The 19,431-nt window shown below is 49.4% G+C and overlaps 1 protein-coding gene across 1 annotated transcript; it reads left to right on the top strand.

Moving 5' to 3' along the window:
• The first annotated feature begins 294 nt into the window (after window positions 1-294).
• On the top strand, window positions 295-18,770 carry NLRP13 (NLR family pyrin domain containing 13). Its single transcript, XM_036306534.1, has 8 exons — window positions 295-595; window positions 2,816-4,400; window positions 7,336-7,503; window positions 9,963-10,130; window positions 14,124-14,294; window positions 15,210-15,380; window positions 16,946-17,116; window positions 18,596-18,770. Exons 1-8 carry the CDS (start codon window positions 295-297, stop codon window positions 18,768-18,770), a joined length of 2,910 nt encoding a protein of 969 aa, XP_036162427.1.
• Window positions 18,771-19,431: the final 661 nt, after the last annotated feature.

Genomic DNA, 19,431 nt, shown 5'->3' on the forward strand with positions numbered 1-19,431 from the left:
CCCTTGAGTGTGGCTCTTCCTAAGCCTTAGGAGTACCCTAATTAAGTTAATAACAATGTACCTATCTATATAGTTTAAGTTTAAAAAAATTGGCTCTCAAAAGAAATTTCAATTGCTGTATTGTTGATATTTGGCTCTGTTGACTAATGAGTTTGCCAACCACTGCTCTAAGGCAACAAAGCTACCCGGCCAGGGCCATGGTTTACCGTTCTCACTCTTCCTTGTGTGCAGGTCCTGTTTGTTCTGTGAGCGGGACAGGTCTCAGGGAAGCTGGGACTCTGGCATGGGGGCAGGATGAGTTCCTCCGCCGACGTGGCTGTGGACAACCGCTTGTATGACAAGCTGCTTTCTCACCTGAGGCGTCTGGACCGGTATCAGCTGGAGGAATTCAAACTTGGCCTCCAGTCCCCACAGCTGCTGCCTGAGAGCTCCCGGAAGATCCCCTGGGCCAACTTGAAGATGGCGGACCCCATGGATCTGCTGTGTCTGTTGAAGGAGAACTTCCCGGGACAGCAGATGTGGGAGGTGACCCTCCGCATCTCTGAGGACATGAAGCTGACTTCGCTCTGTGAGGAACTGAGAGCCCAGATGAATGGTGAGTGGGGCTGGAGGCATGGAGGGCACAGAGTTGGGGGGAATGTGGGGAGGATAGGAGACCGAGGGGATGGAGACATGGGGAAGGGGGAGAGGACATGGAGGGACATGGGGATAGGGACATGATGGGGCATAGGGGGGGCCATGAAGGATGGGGACATGAGGGAGTCTCAGGGGACATGCGGGATGGGTGACTGAGAGGATGGGGACATGATGGGGTTTGGGGGGCTATGGGTGATGGGGACATGGGGATAGAAGCAAGGATGTTGCTGCTGGGTTTAAATTTTTTTAAATAAAATCTTTATTGTTGAAAGTATTACACAAGTCCTCCTTTTCCCCCCATTAATCTCTTTCAGCCCACTTCCATCCCCCCACCCCCAGGCCCTCACCACCTCATTGTCTGTGTCCACAGGTTATGCATATACACACACAAGTTCATTGGTTGTTCTCTTCCCTCCCACCCTCCCTCCCCACTGCTGGATTTTTATGGGCTCCATCCACATTGCTAGTAACAGATGAGAAATTGGATCAAGAAGTACGTCATGTGGTGTGTTAGAGGGTGACATGTGCAGTGGAAAAGAGAAGGAATAAGGGGGATGGGGAGAGCCCAAGACTTGTGATGTAGGGGGTCTGTGCTGGATTTATTGGGGATAAATGAGGAGGTAAGAATTGAGGAAAGACTTGGAGGTGAGGGAGTGAGCCAAGTGGACACCTGGGGGAAGAGCCAAACGGGGGTCTGGCTGGACCCAAGTCCCAGAGGCAGGGAGGGGTTTGAGGTGTGGTGTGGGCTTTGCAACATGGAGTAGTTGGGTTGATGGAGCTGGGGGATGTGACTTCCCCAGTCACCCCCAAGCTAGCCAGAGAGAGAGCTGGTCTTACTGAGAGCCTACCCCTTTCCAGCCTGAGGTTTCTCATTCCCCATCATCATGGCTTCTTTCAGAGATGGCTCAGGGACCCCAAGACCCAGGCGAGGAAGAACCAGAGGCCCCCGAAGAACAATCAGGTGTGTGCACACGATGCTACGATGATTGCAGACAAATGGTTTGATGGAACATTTTACCGAGTCCACCTTGGCCATTTTTTCCTGAAGTTTTATCCAATGGATAGTATTCCAGAAACGATACCCTTCCCCGTCTGTTAAATCGGAAGCCACCTGCAGGTTGGACATTCTGTCTGATTCTACGCTAAGTTCTTAGATGCCAGTGTCTGTTTCTCGACTTTGAATTTTTTAGGGTCACCAAAAGAGGAACGCACGAGGCCCAAAGGGGTAAAGAATTATGAATTTATTAAGTCATCTGGATACCAGATGGGTTGAGCCCCCAAATGGTGCCAGTCCCCAAAGATGGGGAGTTAGAGGTTTTTAAAGGACTCTAGGCAGGCTTTTTCTGGGCGGAGAACTCTCTGTGTAGGTATCGATCCTGGGAAAGTCTGGAGGGAAGAGATAATGGTCTTAGCAAGAGGAATGTGGTCTAAGCAAGTGGAATGTCCATTGTGAAGTGGCCTAAAGGTCAGTTCCCAGGGGAGGGGGCATCAATTAATTATTTGATTAGACCTAACAGTGTTGCTTTAATAGGTAGCTGTGTATTTTTGTCCGTGTGCTAGACACTCCATCACTGCTCTAGAATGTTCTCAGTCCCCATCTCAGGGCATTTGCACGAGCAGCTCTCCCTGCCCAAAAGCGACTCCTTCTATGTCTTGGATTGGATGCTTCTCATAATTTAAGCCTCTGCTGATCCCTTTTCCCTCTTCCAAAGACATCCCCATCTCTCCTGTGTTGTCGTAGGTTTTTTATGTGTGGGTATCATAAAATGAGTTCACTTTTGCTACCTTTTGACACTTGCCGTCATCACGCCTCTTCCCCAAAGCGAGACTCTTGAAGGCAGAGACTGTTTATCTTGTTCCAGGAGATTTAATTCCTCATTATTTTAAAAATGTTTTTGTTGATGAGAGAGAGAGAGTAAGGGAGAGGGAGAGAGAGAAACATTGATGAGAGAGAACTTTCAATTGGCTGCCTCATGCATGCCCCCTGCTGGGGATGGAGCCCACACAACCCAGGCATGTGTCCCGACTGGGAATGAAACCAGTGACCACTAAGTGCATGGTATTATGGTCAAGCAACTGAGCCACACAGGCCAGGGCTAGACGATGTCATGATTGAATGATTCCTGAAGCTGAAATGTCTTCTGAGCATTTTGTATTTTGACTCACTTCTCTCTCTCAGTCCACAGAGGAAGGTACCGAGTGAGGCTGAAGGCTCGGTTACTGGGGATGTGGGACAATATCCCGTGGCCGGAAGACCACATCTACCTTCGTAACTTCAGAGAGCAGGAGCATGAAGAGCTGAGGCGTCTTCTGTACCCCAAGGGGTCGGGAGCCCAGCCCCAGACCATCGTGTTGCATGGTCCAGCAGGGGTTGGGAAGACCACCCTGGCGATGAAGGTCGTGCTGCACTGGGCGGAGGGCTTGCTCTTCCAGCACAGCTTCGAGTACGTCTTCTATATCAGCTGCCACCACATCAGAGACATGGAAGACACCACCTTGGTTGGCCTGCTTTCCCGGGACTGGGCCGACTCTCAGATCCCCATCCAACACGCCATGAGTCACCCCGAGAGGCTCCTGTTCGTCATTGATGGCTTTGAGGAGATGACCTTGCCCTCCGAAGTGGACCACCGCCCGCCATGTACAAACTGGGACCAGCGGCTCCCGGCGGCCAGCATCCTACTCCACCTGTTGAAGAAGGAACTCCTTCCCATGGCCACCTTACTGGTCACCACCAGGGACGGTCTCAGCGAGGGCCTTAAACAACTGTTACTGCATCCATGGTGTCTACAAATCACAGGGTTCACCGAGGGAGACCAGAAGGAATATTTCTTCAGGTACTTCAGGGACCGAAAGGAAGCCAATAAAGTCACGCAGTGGGTCAGGAAGAACGAAGCTCTGTCCCATGCCTGCTCCGCCCCCCTTGTGTGCTGGACCGTGTGTTCCTGCCTGAAGCGCCAGATGGCCCGACGTCCTTCCTTCTGGCTGAACGCCCAGACGACCACCAGCCTGTATGCCTACTTTTTCTCCAGCATCTTCGAGACGGCAGAGGTGAGCTGGTCAAAGCAGTGCTGGTCAGAGCAGTGGCAGGCTCTCTGCTCTCTGGCCGCCCATGGGATGTGGTCTTCCAACTTCACGTTTGCCAAAGAGGACGTGGGGCATGGGCGCCTGCGGGCACCCCTGATCCGTTGTCTCCTCCAGCTGAACATTCTCCGGAAGGTCAGTGACTGCGAGGACTGCCTGACCTTCACTCACCAAAGCTTCCAGGTGTTCCTCGGGGCCATGTTCTACATGCTCAGGGGAAAGGACGGAGCCGTCGGTGGCCTCTCAAAGCACCAAGAGATGAGGGTGGTCCTGGATGGTGCCTTGGTGGACGCAAACTCCTACTGGCACCAGACGGCACTCTTCACCTTTGGTCTCTTGAACCAAGACCTCGCAAGGCAAGTGGAAGACGCATTGCATTGTCAGATGTCTCCCAGGATCATGGACGAGTTGTTACAATGGGCAGAAGAGCTCTCGGTGTCCGACATGGTCCCCTACAGTTTTGAGTTGCCGCCATTTTTTCAGTGCCTGTACGAGACGCAGGAGGAGACCTTTGTCAAGCAGGTTCTGAGCCACCTGCTGGAAGCTGACCTGGAGGTTGGCGACCTGCAGCTCCAGGCGACCTCATTCTGTCTGAGGCACTGTCAGAGGTTAAGTAAGCTCAGGCTTTCTGTTAGCTGCCTCCTTCCGCAAACGGAGTTGACCAGCCGTAGGGACACGTCAGGGTGAGTAACGCAGCGTCGTCTCTTCCCCAACGATCTCTTGTCTTTGTGGGCTCTGCCCCAGTTCCCGTGGAAACCTGGGATTCGGTTGTCGTAGTTGTGTTTGTCAATGGGTAGGCTTGATCAAACATCACTGATCAGCATTACCCAGGGAGGAGAGTCTCCTTTAGGTGTTGGACTGGGTTCCCTGGCTCCTAACTGGTTTGGCTCAGTGGATAGAGTGTTGGCCTGCAGACTGAAGGGTCCCGGGTTTGGGCACATGCTTGGGTTGCAGGCTCGATCCCCAGTAGGGGGCCTGCAGGAGGCAGCCGATCAATGATTCGTTGTCATCGTTGAGGTTTCTCTCTCTCTCTCCCTCTCCCTTCCTCTCTGAAATCAAATATATATAATATTTAAGTTAAAGATAAAACTTCTATCCCAGGCACTGCACACGGAGGTATGTGCAGGCATTGTGCTAAGGCATCATCTGACATCTGTTGCCCACAGCTGAACGGAGGGGGAATGGTTACTGCCACACATAATAGCTAAGAAAAGTGAAGGATAAAATGACAATTGGCTTACGCCCTGGTGGCTATTGAATAGCTCAGCCTGGATGAGTGCCCAGCTCTCTGTGAGCTCCAGAACCTCAACCAAATGCTAGACGTTTCTCCTTGGAGCATGAGTTGGGGTGGGAGTAGAGCTGATGGAGTCAACTGAATCCTGAAGCTTGTTCGGATGAGTTTGCCCCGTTGTCTACTGGAAGGAGAATCCCAGAACTATTTTATCTCCTTTGGTTCTTATCCTATGACCCTGTCCCATCCCCGACACTAATGACAACCATTGATGACTTCTCTTGGAAGAAGAATCCCAGAAATACTTCAACTAGTTGGGTTCTTTTTTTTGAAAAAGTTAATTTTATTTATTAGTTTAAAAAAATCTTTATTGTTAAGTATTACATATGGCCCCCTCCCCCCATTGCCTCTCTCCACCTGGTTCCCACCCCACCCCAGGCCTTCATCACCCTATTGTTCGTGTCCATAGGTAATGCATATATGCACATATGTTTTTTGGTGAATCTATCCCCACCCACCCCATCTTCCTTCTGGGACTTGTCTGTCTGTCCCATGTTTCCATGCCTCTGGCTCTATTTTATTCATCAGTTTATTTTGTTCATTAGATTTCCTGTTCATTTATTTTGATTTTTAGATTCAATTGTTGCTAGATACATATTTATTACTATTTTATTGTTCATTTCTTCTTCTCCCCTCTTCCTCTTCCTCCCCTCCTCCTCCTCCTCCTCCTCCTCCTCCTCCTCCTCCTCCTCCTCCTCCTCCTCCTCCTCTTTCTGTCCCAGTTCAGATAAGAGAATCTGGCTGTTCTGCTAATGATTTCAGGTCCCAGGGATGTTTTCTAAGCTTTTCTCAGGAGACAGAGCCTACCACATGTGTCCTCAAACCCTCAAACCCACGAGAAGGAACCTTTTGATTTTGAACAAATTGAAATTTGAGAAGACTAATTTACTTGTGTTCACCCGGATTGGAATATTAGTAAGGTGCTCTGTCTGGAGTGATAACTGTTCAATATAAACTGGCTGTCATGTGTCCTGTCTTGGAATGCCTAAAACCCTACTCAGGGACTGTAGGTCCTGGTCCCTGTTGGGTCATGTGAGTAAGTGCTCTTACTAGAAGTGTCTTCCCAAGGACGATCCCATTTGTTGCAAGGATCAGTGCTCAGTCATCATTTCCTACTCCATGATCACCCTAAGGCTTATGGAGATTTCACCCCTTTCCTAAAGGTGACCACAGATCTTCTGATGGGAGGGTCATTTCCTTTTTCTCTACCGCACAACTTCTTCCTGTTTTTCCTCAGTGGTGTTTTTAAATATATATATATATTATTGATTTTTTTTACAAAGAGGAAGGGAGAGGGATAGAGAGTTAGAAACATGGATGAGAGAGAAACATCAATTAGCTGCCTCCTGCACACACCCCCTACTGGGGATGTGCCCGCAACCAAGGTACATGCCCTTGACCAGAATCAAACCTGGGACACTTCAGTCCGCAGGCCGATGCTCTATCCACTGAGCCAAACTGGTTAGGGCTCCTCAGTGGTTTTTAACTCTGTCTGTATATCAGAATGAACAGGGATAGTAAACATATGAAGCACAGGCAAGTACACACACACACACACACACACACACACACACACACTTAAGGTTGGACACAACTATTGTAACCAATGCTACAATTCTGGGCTCACGGAGTAGGCATCAAGTAGGAATTCTATATCTTTCAAGTACTTGAGGAATAAGCTTTTTGTTTTACTTTACTCATCTGAGATTAAAAAAAATTTATGACCTTTCACCCTAGCCAGTTTGCTCAGTGGATAGAACGTTGGCCTGCAGACTGAAGGGCACATACCTAGGTTGCAGGCTCCTCCCCAGCCTGGGCCCTGGTCGGGGTGTGTGCAGGAGGCAACCAATAGATGTGTTTCTCTCACATCAATATTTCTCTCGTCTTTCCTCTCCCACTCTCTCTAAAAATCAATAGAAAAATATCCTCAGGTGAGGATTAAAAAAATTTTGTGACTTTTCAATGACCTTCCAGAGGTAGAAAATTGGGACACAGAGATTACATAATGCTAGGGGGCAGAGTTCCAAATTCATCGGGGATCTGCTGAACTTAGTCTGAACTTTTAAGAGTTAAACCTTCCCTCTGCCTTGCCTCACCTATGAGGTTGCTTTCCTCTGACAAGAATTGTTGAGGATTGCGGGGATTACCCATGTGGTATTTTGGGAACAATGCTTTTGGGGCTACATATTTTCATATCCAGAGCACCAGGGGATCCCCACACCTTGTTTGTTAGGGTCTTTTTTTTTTCTTGCCTCCGGTAGAGTGAATACTGGGTGTTGGTTGAGGCTCAGGGACTCACCAGCCTTCTCTCTCTCTTCTGGATCAAGGACAAGGCTTGTCAGTTCCAAGACTCGCCAGTGGCAGGACATCTGCTCTGTGTTCCACTATGGGAACGTGAGTGAGCTGGACCTAAGCAACAGCAAGCTGAATGCCGCAGCGATGAGGAAACTCTGCTACGAGCTGAGAAACCCACGGTGCAAACTCCAGAGACTGACGTAAGTGTGGGACACTCGCCATTTGACGAATACCAGAGCAGAACAACACTTTTAAAATATATATATATTTTTATTGATTTCAGAGAGGAAGGGAGAGGGAGATGGATGGAAACATCAATGATGAGAGAGAATCATGGATCAGCTGCCTCCTGCACGCCCCCTACAGGGGATCGAGCCCGAAACCCAGGCATATGCCCTTGACCGGAATTGAACCTGGGACCCTTCAGTCCTCAGGCCAACACTCTATCGACTAAGCCAAACCAGCCAGGGTGAACAACACTTTTTTTGATTCCTACAGTATCTATTTGCCAGAAAATAGGCTAAAAGAGAAAATAAAGCCTGACTGTCGTGGCTCAGTGGTTGATCATCGACCTATGACCCAGGAGGTCAGGGTTCGATTCCCGATCACAGCACATGCCTGGGTTTCAGACTCTACCTGAGTAGGAGGTGTGCAGGAGGCAGCCAATGGATGATTCTCTCTCATCATTGATGTTTTTATCTCCCTCTCTCTTTGTCTCTGAGATCAATAAAAAAATGTATATTTTAAAAAAAGGAAAATAAAGCTGTTTGTATTCATGAATTTGCCATGTAGGCAGGATAGGTTGAAATTAAAAAAAAAAAAAATTGGAGTCTGTCATGCCCGATCTTGCCCTAGCCTAAAGGTATGTGTAGAGAAACATTTTTCCATAAGACGCTGAGTGAGGCTGCTGATTTGAGTTGGATGTGAAGGACTGGAGAACTTTTCAGATATTATGGGGGTGTTTCTATCTTGGTTGTGGAGTTGTGAACAGAACGGGTAACTCCTGCCTTCATGGAGCTTACACTGTGTTGGAGAAACGCACCTAAATGATCAGAATAGTTTATGAGAGGGCGACATCTCCCTAAGAAGAAGACATCAGTTTCTTAAGAAATGGCTGGTGTGGCTCACTGTGTTGGGCACCATCCCATGCACCAAAAGGTTGCCAGTTTGATTCCCAGTCGGGGCACATGCCCAGGTTTTGGGCTTGATTCCTAGTAGGGGGTGTGCAGGAGGCAGCCAATTAATGTTTCTCTCTCTCCCTCTCCCTTCCCCTCTCTCTATCAAATCAAATATATATATATGTATTTTTTTTTAAAAGAAGGGCCTTCCCTATCTAAAAAAATTTGAGTAAAGACCTAGTCATTGAAATGGAAGCATAGTTTTGGACTTACCAGTCCTCTAGCATGATGTAAATAGAAACAACAGGGTCTCAAATCCAGCGTGAAGATAGAAAATAATGAGCAGATGGAAGAGGACCTTGTAGGAGAAGCCAGGGAAGCAACATCTGATAGAGGACAGAGGAGTCCTGCTTAGGGTTGAATTGGAGATGGCATTGGGTAGGATGCTCTGTCTCTTGGCCAATGAATTCTATCCTACTCTTCATCTGCCGTTCCATCATACCTCAAGGTCTAAAATATCAGACACATGTTGATTCAAGGAACTAAGAGCAGAAGATTTGGCGATCATGACTTTCCTCAAACCTCAGAGTGTTGAAGGAGCTGGATCAAGTACAGGGGAGGTGGGCTTACATGGTGGTCTTTTTCATCCTCCCCCCACCCCCACCAACATTTTGGTTCTGTCATTTAGTCCTCAAGATAAGGAGAAACAAGCTAAACACACACATAAAACAACAGGAGAGAGTGGTTTTCATCAGACCTTTCAGGGTTGATGTCGGAGGTCACCTCCCTAGAAGAGTGGGTGGCCCCAGGAACTTGTCATGGCAAATTAGGGAAGGGAAGCAGCTAGGTTGACACCTGTCTTTATTATTTTATTTTATTTATTCATTTATTTATCCTCACCCAAAGATATTTTCCCATTGATTTTTAGAGAGGGTAGAAGGAAGAGGGAAAGACAGAGAGAAACATCGATGTGAGAAACACATTGATTGCCTCCTGCATGCGCCCTGACCAGGGCCTGGGCCTGGGAGGAGCCTGCAACTAGGTATATGCCCTTGACCAGAATGGAACCTGGGACCCTGCAGGCTGATGCTCTATCCACTGAGCCAAACTGGCTAGAACTTATTCTTATTTTTTTAAACATTATTTATCGATTTGAGAGAGAAACATTGATTGTTATTCCGCTTATTTATGCATTCATCAGTTACTTCTTGTGTGTGCCCTGACTGGGGAATCGAATCCACAACCTTGGCACATTGGGATGATGCTTCAACCAACTGAGCTACCTGGCCAGGGCTGACTCCTGACTTTATATGTCCAACTGAGCTTATTGTCTCTTTGGGGGATATATTTTTAGATCGCCTCTTCAAAGGTTCAGTATCATGACTCAAAAATCAAATTTGGGGTTCCTTTTATATCTTGTACATTTTTGAGGGTCTATGTGTATGTGTGTTGATGGTAGAAAGGCAAGATGAGGAAACAATGTCCCCGCCCCTCACCACTCCTCACGCAAGCTTTCTCGGTGTTGTTTTTTTTCCCCTCAGGTGCAAATCGATCACCCCCGTGAGAGTGCTGAAGGAGCTGGACCTGCTTCTCCATGGTAACAACCGGCTGACCCATCTGAACTTGAGCTCTAACAAACTGGGAGTTGCTTTGTCCATGATGATCTTTAGAACCTTGAGGCACTCTGAGTGCAAACTCAAGTACCTGTGGTAAGTCTCTGGTTTCCAGTGAGGAACACAAACTATCCTAGCCTGATGCTGGACTGGACTCTGCTCCAACATGAGAAAAGGAAGCTGAGAACACTGGCTCTGATGTTAGCTCTACTGAAGCCCCAGCTGCACTTCTTCAACCACTGGACTAAGGGAACTGGGACTTTGAAATCCCAGGGATTTAATTCCACAGAAATAAGACCACCCCTAGGCTTGAGGAGTCATTGAGAGGACAGGAGCCAGCATGGCAGCCATGGATATAGAAGGAGATTAGCAGAGGGAAAAGTACAAGGGTGTGGAGCAGTGATTCTCACATTTATTTTATTTTTAAATTGATTTTATTGCCAAACAGTGGAATGACCTGTCGCTGGAATGACCGATCGCTATTACATGCACTGACCACCAGGGGGCAGATGCTCAAAGCAGGAGCTGCCCCCTGGTGGTGAGTGTGCTCCCACAGGGGGAGTGCCACATAGCCAGAAGCCAGGCTCATGGCTGGCGAGCACAGTGGCAATGGCGGAAGCCTCTCCTGCCTCTGCTGCAGGTGGATGGTAAGGAGCGAGGGGTCCCAGATTGCGAGAGCCCCGGACTGCCAGCGGGGAGTGGGGCTAACCTGGCAGGTGGACATCCCCTGAGGGGTCCCAGACTGCAAGAGAGTGCAGGCTGGGCTGAAGAACCACCCCCCACCAGTGCACAAATTTCATGCACTGGGCCTCTAGCTGGTTAATAAAATTATACAGTTTCAGGTATAAAATTCTACAACACATCATCTGTATATTGTATTGTGTGTTCACCATCCAAAGTCAAGTCTCCTTCCATCACCATTTGTTCTCCTTTACCTTCTTCTATCTACCCCCAACCCCCTTCCCTCTGGCAATCACCACACCGTTGTCTGTGTCCATGAGTCTTTCTTTCTTTGCTTAATTCCTTCACCCTTCTCACCCTGCCCCCAAACCACTCCCCTTGACAGCTGGCAGTCTGCTTCTGTATCCATGAGTCTGTCTCCACTCTGTTTGTTAGTTTGTTTTGTTCATTAGATTCCACATATAAGTGAGATCACATGGTATTTGTCTTTCTCTGACTGGCTTATTTCACTTAGCACAGTGGTCGGCAAACTGCGGCTCGCGAGCCACATGCGGCTCTTTGGCCCCTTGAGTGTGGCTCTTCCTAAGCCTTAGGAGGACCCTAATTAAGTTAATAACCGTGTACCTACCTATATAGTTTAAAAAATTTGGCTCTCAAAAGAAATTTCAATCGTACTGTTGATATTTGGCTCTATTGACTAATGAGTTTGCCGACCACTGACTTAGCATAATAATCTCCAGGCCCATCCATGCTGTCGCAAAAGGTAAGATTCCTCCCCCCTTTTTTATGGCTGAATAGTATTCCATGGTGTAAATGGACCACAGCTTTTTTATCCACTCACCTACAGATGGGCACTTGGGCTGCTTCCACATCTTCGCTATTGTAAATAAGGCTGCTATGAACATAGGGGTGCAAACATTCTTTTGAATAGTCCCAGAGTGGAATTGCTGGGTCATAACATTTTAATTTATTTTATTTTATTTTTTTAAAAAATATTTTTATTGATTTTTTTACAGAGAGGAAGGGAGAGGGATAGAGAGTCAGAAACATCAATGAGTGAGAAACATCGAACAGCTGCCTCCTGCACACACCCCACTGGGGACGTGCCCGCAACCAAGGCACACGCCCCTGACCAGAATCGAACCTGGGACCCTCAGTCCACAGGCTGACGCTCTATCCACTGAGCCAAACCGGTTAGGGCATAACATTTTAATTTATAACAGAACCATCAGAGATGGGCGGGGTGGGGAGGCGGGGGGCGGGGCTGGGAGATGGAGAGGGTGGAATGTTAAAACACAGATTCCTGGAACACATCCTCTGAGCTCCAGCAGGTGGCGCCAGCTCTGAGGTGATGCTGGACCCTGGACCACACTTTGAGTGGCACTAACTCAGAGGCCACCCTGGCGCAGGCGTGGGGAGAAGTCAGCTTTTGTTGGTGCAGCAAGAAGACCTCTGAATGGACAACCACTCTGCCCTGGAGTCATTGCCCAACTCGGGGCCTCTTTGATAGGTTGGAATCGTGCGACCTCACCTCTGTGGCTTGTCGCATTCTCTTCATGGAACTCAACAAGAACGCCAGCCTGCGCTTCCTCAGCCTGGGCGACAATGACCTCTCTAATATTGAGGTGAAGAGCTTTCAGAAGTCCTTTGACACGTCAAAGTGTGCCCTGAGGGAGCTCTCGTAAGTCGCTCCCTGGGTCCAAGTATCTTCTTTGCAGGTGGGAGTGGCCAGGCAAGAATATGTTTTTGTTTTGTTGTTGTTGTTTTTCTAAATTTAATTTTATTGTTTAAAGTATTACAAATAGTAGTATGTATGTCTCCTTTTTTCCCCATTGACCTCCCCTACCCCCTGGCACATGCCCTCACCCCCCTCCCCAGTGTCTTGTGTCCAGTGGTTATGCTTATATGCATGCATGTAAGTCCTTCGTTGATCTGTAACCTTCCCCCCACCCCCCAGCTTTTTCGCTGTAGTTTGACAGTCTGTTCGATGCTTCTCTTCCTCTGTATCTATTTTTGTTCACCAGGTTATAATGTTCTTTATTATCCATAAATGAACGAGATCATGTGGTATTTTTCTTTCACTGACTGGCTTATTTCACTTAGCGTAATGCTCTCCAGTTCCATCCATGCTGTTGCAAATGGTAAGAGTTCCTTCTTTTTTACAGCAGCGTAGAATTCCATTGTGTAGATGTACCACAGTTCTCTAATCCATTCATCTGCTGATGGGCATTTAGGCTGTTTCCAAACTTTAGCTAAGGTAAATTTTGCTGGTTGTATTTACCTATCCTGTGGACACACTTCTTTTGTTTAAATTTGTTTTATTGAGAGAGAGAGAGGGAGAGAGAGAGAGAGAGAGAATTGATGTGAGAGAAAAACTTGGATCAGTTTCCTCCTGTATGCACCCTGACTCGGGATCAAGCCCACAACCCAGGGATGTGCCCCGACCAGGAACTGAGCCGGCGACCTTTGGGTGCATGGTATGATATCCAACCAACTGAGCCACACTGGCCTTTCTCTCCCTACCTTTCTCCTTCGGGCTCAGTCTTGGCTAGTTTTGCCTCCAGTGTGACCGTGGACCCCACAGCCTCTTTGGTTTAACCCAAAGAGGTTCCCGTCAGCCTCCCCTAAACCCAGTGGGTTTTGACTGGGGACTATTTTGTCCCTCAGAGAACATTTGACAATGCCCAGACACACAGTTGGGAGGGGGACGCTGCTGGTGTGTCATGGGTAAAGACCAGTTAGGATCAACACCCTACACTGCACTGGGGGGACCACCCTCCCCAAACCAAGAAGGTTGGCCCAAAACTCAGTAGGACAAGGGTTGAGAAACCATACCTTGAGCCACTTTTTTCTCTTTGAAGCTTTTGTTCTTTATCCGATTTAATTTATTTTTATTTAAAAAATATGTTTTTATTGATTAGAGAGAGAGAGAGAGAGAGAGAGAGAGAGAGAGAGAGAGAAACATTGATGGGAGAGCACAATATTGATTGGCTGCCTCCTGCACGCCCCCTACTGGGGATCCAGCCCACAACCTGGGCATATGCCCTGATATGGGTCACACTCAACCAACTAAGCCACGCCAGCCAGGGCTATTTTCTTTCTTTCTTTCTTTTTTATTGACGTTTAGAGAGCCAGAAAGAGAGAGAGAAACATCCATTTTTGTTGTTCCACTGATTGATGCCTTCATTGGTTGATTCCTGTATGTGTCCTGACCAGGGATGGAACCCACAACCTTGGTGTATCAGGATGATGCTCCAACCAACTGAGCTACCTGGCCAGGGCCCTATATCCAATTTAATCTTCCCATGATGGTTGGGTTCCACACAGGTGTGGCCCCAGGGAGGGGCAGTGTGAGAAGGAAATGGGGAGAGGGGGGCGAGGCTCACCCTGCACCTACCCCTCCTGCAGCCTGGAGAAGTGCAGCCTGTCAGCGGCCCGTGCAGAGGAGGTGGCCTCAGTTCTCTCCAGCACCCAGCGGACAGCGCGCCTGTGCCTGGCGTTCAACCAGCTCCAGGACAAGGGGCTGCAGTGGCTGTGTGCCTCCCTCAGCCTGCCCGGCTGTGCCTTACGGAGGCTGGTGTGAGCTCCTGGGCCCTGTGTCTGAACATGACCCTCCGTCGGCGTGGGGGAGGGGGGAAGAGTGGTTCCGTCACTGGGACCCATGTTACTATTATTATTACTGTTATTACTATTGTAACACTTAACACGGCATCTACCCTCTTAGGTTATTTTAAAAAATATATATTTATACTGATTTCAGAGATGAAGGGAGAGGGAGAGAGATAGAAACATCAATGATGAGAGAGAATCATGGATCAACTGCCTCCTGCACGCCCCACACTGGGGATCGAGCTTTCAACCCAGGCATGTGCCCTTGACTGGAATTGAACCTGAACCCTTCAGTCCACAGGCCAACGCTCTATCCACTGAGCAAAACTGGCCAGGCCAGACTAGTTTATTTTTCTTTTCTTAATCCTCACCTGAGGATACATATTTTCCTCATCGATTTTTAGAAAGAGTGGAAGGGAGGAAGGGAAGGGGAGAGAGAGAGAGAGAGAGAGAGAGAGAGAGAGAGAGAGAGAGAAACATCGATGTGAGAGAGAGACATCGATTAGTTGCCTCCTGGGCGCACCTGACCAGGGTTGGGGATTGAACGTGCAACCCAGGTAGGTGCCCTTGATCAGGAATCGAACCCACAATTCTTCTAACCACTGGCCAGGCGCAGGCACATGCTTGTGGAGCTGTAATCTGAGGCTGGAATAGGACCGGACGGACAGTCAGCACACAGATCCTCCGCGCATCTCGGGTGGGGGGCAGGGAGACGCCATGGTAACCCTGAGGCCGGTGGTGGGGGGTAGGGAGACACCATGGTGACCCCAAAGCCAGGCAGCAGCGGGCTGGCAGCTGTGCGGCGGACCTGGGGTGTGGGCCTAGGGCGTGGGCCTGGGGAGAGCTGAGACCTGAGCTGCTGTCCGCACCCCTCTCCACCCACAGGCTCTGCTCCTGTGAGCTGGGTGCGCCCAGTGGCCGGCACCTGGCTGACGCGCTCCTGCAGAACCAGGGCCTGACTCACCTGAGTCTGAGGAGGAACCGCTTGGGCGATGAGGGGGTGCGTTCTCTGAGCGAGGTCCTGAGCCACAAGGACTGCAGCCTGCAGAACCTGGAGTAAGTGCCCCGGCCTCGGTCAGTGGGGACTCGCGCCTGTGGTCAGTGGGCCACCTGCGGCGTGCAGGCCAGTGTTCCAGGCGGGGGTTCCTCTGCGTGTAGACGGGGGATTCTTGGCACAGGGGAGCCTTAGCTTGTGTTGGAGGTGGGGGTGTGCAGGTTGCATGGTGGAAAGCGGGGTGACTGCTAAGTCCGGGCGCCCTGGGTCTGATGCCTGGAGAGGCCTCAGGGAACTCCGCATAGAGCCGTGTGCGTGACCGTGGGCCATTCCAGTCGGGGAGATGGTGACATGGCTGGAGGAGCAGGTGCCTCGGGCAGAGTCTGCGGGAAACAGCACTGGCGCCCAGGAATTCTCCTCCGTGGGTTGCTCAGCAAGGACTCATCATGCCCCCAGCCCCCAGCGGTGCCAACACAGGGAAAGGCCGTGCACGGCGGGTGGGGGGGATCCCCATAGGCCCCGCAGACCCCAAGCTCAGGGTTTTACTGGGCGCTGGTCCTGTGGATGTGCCTGTGTCACCTGTCCTGAGACCCCAGACATTCAGGAGGAAAGCAGCGGTTCAAGTCTGGCTGGCATGGCTCAGTGGTTGAGCATCGACCTATGAACCAGGTGGTCACGGTTCCATTCCCTGTCAGGGTACATGCCCGGATTGTGGGCTCCACTCCCCAGTAGGGGGCATCTAGGACATCATAGTGAGTGGTCGACAGGTGGACTGTCTGCCCCTGGTGGTCAGTGCACATCATAGTGAGCAGTTGAGCAGCCTTAGTATACATTAGCATATTATGCTTTGAATGATTGAACGGCCAACTGGTCAACCAGACACTTAGCATATTAGACTTTTATTATATAGAATATTAAAAATCTCTGTGCTTGTAGATTTTTTTCAGGTTTTTTTTTTTTTTTTTTTACTTTATTTTTATTTTGACACTATTCCTCTCTCCCTTCTGCTCTCTTTAAAAATCAATGGAAAAAAAAATCCTTGGGTGAGGATTAACAACAACAACAAAAGATTGAGGCCCTAGGATAGTTTTCCCTCTTGCACATTTAAAAAGAAAATCTTTATTATTGAAAGCATTATGTAGGTCCCCCCCAACCTCTTGCAGACTCCCCCCCCCCCAGGCCCTCTCCACCCCATTGTCTGTGTCCACGGGTTATGTATACAAGTGCATTGGTTGATCTCTTCCCACCCACCCTCCTCTGCCTTCCCTCTGAGGTTCAACAGTCTGTTCTATGCTTCTATGTCTCGGTCTATTTTTTTTTAAAAAAATATTTTTATTGATTTCAGAGAGGAAGGGAGAGGGAGAGAGAGATAGAAACATCAATGATGAGGAAAGAATCATGGATCAGCTGCCTCCTGCATGCCCCACACTAGGGATCAAGCCCACAACCCTGGCATGTGCCCAGACTGGGAATCGAACCATGACCTCCTGGTTCATGGGTTGATGCTCAATCACTGAGCCAAGCCAGCTGGGCTCTGAGTCTATTTTTTATCTTCAGTTTATTTGGTTCATTATTTGGTCCCCATATGAGTGAGATCATGTGACACTTGCACGCTTGTATCCCACAGTCTGTCAGAGTGCGCATTCGGGGTGGAGGGCTGCTGGGTGCTGGCGGAGGCCATGGGGTGCAATTCTGGACTGAAGGTGCTGGACATCGGGGGAAACCGCATTCAGGATGCCGGAGGGAAGCGGCTGTGCGCAGCTCTGAAACGGCCCAGCTGCACCCTGAACACACTTGGGTGAGTGGGCTAGACCACTGCTCCCTCCTGGGAGGGGACAGACAGCACATGGGCCCGCACGGCTCAGAAGGGGGGACACGGGGAAGGACAAAGTTCTTTAAACTTCTCTTTGCTGTCCAGCTGGTGTGGCTCAGTGGTTGAACATCAATCCATGAACCGGGAGGTCACAGTTCAACTCTGGTCAAGGGCACATGCCAGGGTTGTGGGCTCGATCCCCAGTGGGGGGCGTGCAGGAGGCAGCCAATCAATGATTCTCTTTCATCATTGATGTTTCTATCTCTCTCTCCCTCTCCTTCCTCTCTGAAATCAATTACATATATACACTGAGTGGCCAGATTATTATGACCACTCCATCAGTACTTCACTGACACTTCCAAAAATACTGAATATTGAAAAATTCCTAAGCAAATACTCTCAAGGTTTTATTATTATTATTATTATTATTATTATTATTATTATTATTTGCATCACTTCATTGTACTGATGGGGTGGTCATAATAATCTGGCCGGTCATAATAATCTGATCACTCAGTACACACACACACACACGAGGCCCGGTGCACAAATTCATGCACCAGTGGGGTCCCTCACCTGGTTTGCAGGATGGGGCTGAAACCAGCTCTCCGACATCCCCCAAGGGGTCCTGGATTGTGAGAGGGTGCAGACCAGGCCAAGGGACCCTACCGGTACATGCAATCAGGGCCGGGGAGGGACGTGGGAGGGCATGTCCAGCCCATCTCACTCAGTCCCAATTGGCCAGACCCCAGCAGCAAGCTAACCTACTGGTCAACTGTCTGTCCCCTGGTAGGTCAGTACATGTCATAGCGACAGGCCAACTGGTCAACTGTCTGACCCCTGGTGGTCAGTGCATATCATAGTGAGTGGTTGAGCAGCCTTAGCATATCATTAGTTTATTACGCTTTGATTGATTGAACGGCCAACTGGTCAACCAGACACTTAGCATATTAGACTTCTATGACATATGATATTAAAAATCTCTTTGCTTGTAGATTTTTTTTTAGTTTTTTTTAACTTTATTTTGAAACTATTATGGATATCCCCATTTTGCCCACCTCCATGCAGCCTCTGGCCCTCACCACACTGTTGTCTGTGTCTATGGGTTATGCATATATGTCCTTGGCTAATCCTTTCACTTTCTTTCATCCAGTCTGCATCCCCCTTCCCTCTGAGATCTATCAATCTGTCTCATGCATCCGTGCCTCTTGTTCTATTTTGTTCGTCCATTTATTTTGTTCTCTAGATTCCACATGTAAGTGAGAGATCACATGGTATTTGCCTTTCTCTGAAAGCTTATTTCATGTAGCACCGTATTCTCCAGGTCCATCCATGCTGTCCCAAAAGATAAGTGTTCCTTCTTCACGGCTACGTAGTATTCCACTGTGTAACTGTACCACTTTCATTTCTGATTTCTCAATGTCGGAGAACTTCCACTCACCCTTTCTGCCCGCCCCACGCCAGGCTGGAGAGCTGCAGTCTGACTTCTGCGTGCTGCAAGGACCTCTCCTCGGCGCTCAGCGTCAGAAAGAGCCTGGTGAACCTGAACCTCCTGGGGAATGACCTGGGGCCCGAGGGCGTCAACACACTGTGGAAGTCTCTGCAGAAACCCTCGTGCAAACTGCAGAAACTTGGGTAATGCCCCTGGCTTTTACATCCCCCCTTGAAGTGTGGGGAAGGGTTGGGTAATAGATATTAGGGTCTAGTGCACACATTTATGCACCTTGAAGGAACTATGGGCTGTGAGGCTGTGGTGGGTATAGGGGTGGGTCTCAGCCCATCCTCTGCACTCCCACCCAGCCCCTACCACTGTGGCCCCCGGTCCCCTCTCTGCTGGTAGCCTCGCTCCCGCTGCCACAGCTCCCACATGCTGATGGTGCTGGCCTCACTTGCACCCGCTGATGGCACAGAATGATTGGGGCCCGCACGAGCAGCGGGTGCAAGTGGGGCCAGTGCTGTCAGTGGGTACGAGCAGTGGCTGCTGCCCTGATTGACACTCAGGAACAGGGGGAGGTGGGGAAGCCCTCAGGGGGAATTGGGGCTGGCAGCCACTGCTCGCACCCACTGATGGCGCTGAGAGATTGGGACCGGGTGGGACCACAGCACAGGGGAGCAAAGAATTTTCAGTAACCACCAAAGGCTTACCCTGGTGACAGTGACTGGCTCCCCGCCTTGGTCTGGTGCCCTCGCTCACCTGCTCCACCATCCCGCTGCGGATGATGCCCGCGATGTTCCGTGTGTGTGTGCCCCCTGGTGGTCAGCACACATCATAGTGACCGGTTGTTCGGTTATTCCACCAT

Source organism: Myotis myotis, unplaced genomic scaffold (genome assembly GCF_014108235.1).
Source record: "Myotis myotis isolate mMyoMyo1 unplaced genomic scaffold, mMyoMyo1.p scaffold_m19_p_42, whole genome shotgun sequence".
Taxonomy (NCBI): domain Eukaryota; kingdom Metazoa; phylum Chordata; class Mammalia; order Chiroptera; family Vespertilionidae; genus Myotis; species Myotis myotis.

Excerpts from the sequence above, each read along its gene's own strand:
- NLRP13 (XM_036306534.1), top strand. The coding sequence starts at position 295 with ATGAGTTCCTCCGCCGACGTGGCTGTGGACAACCGCTTGTATGACAAG. Across the intron at positions 596-2,815 it reads ACTGAGAGCCCAGATGAATG|TCCACAGAGGAAGGTACCGA; the intron begins GTGAGTGGGGCT and ends TCTCTCTCTCAG. Across the intron at positions 7,504-9,962 it reads TGCAAACTCCAGAGACTGAC|GTGCAAATCGATCACCCCCG; the intron begins GTAAGTGTGGGA and ends TTTTCCCCTCAG.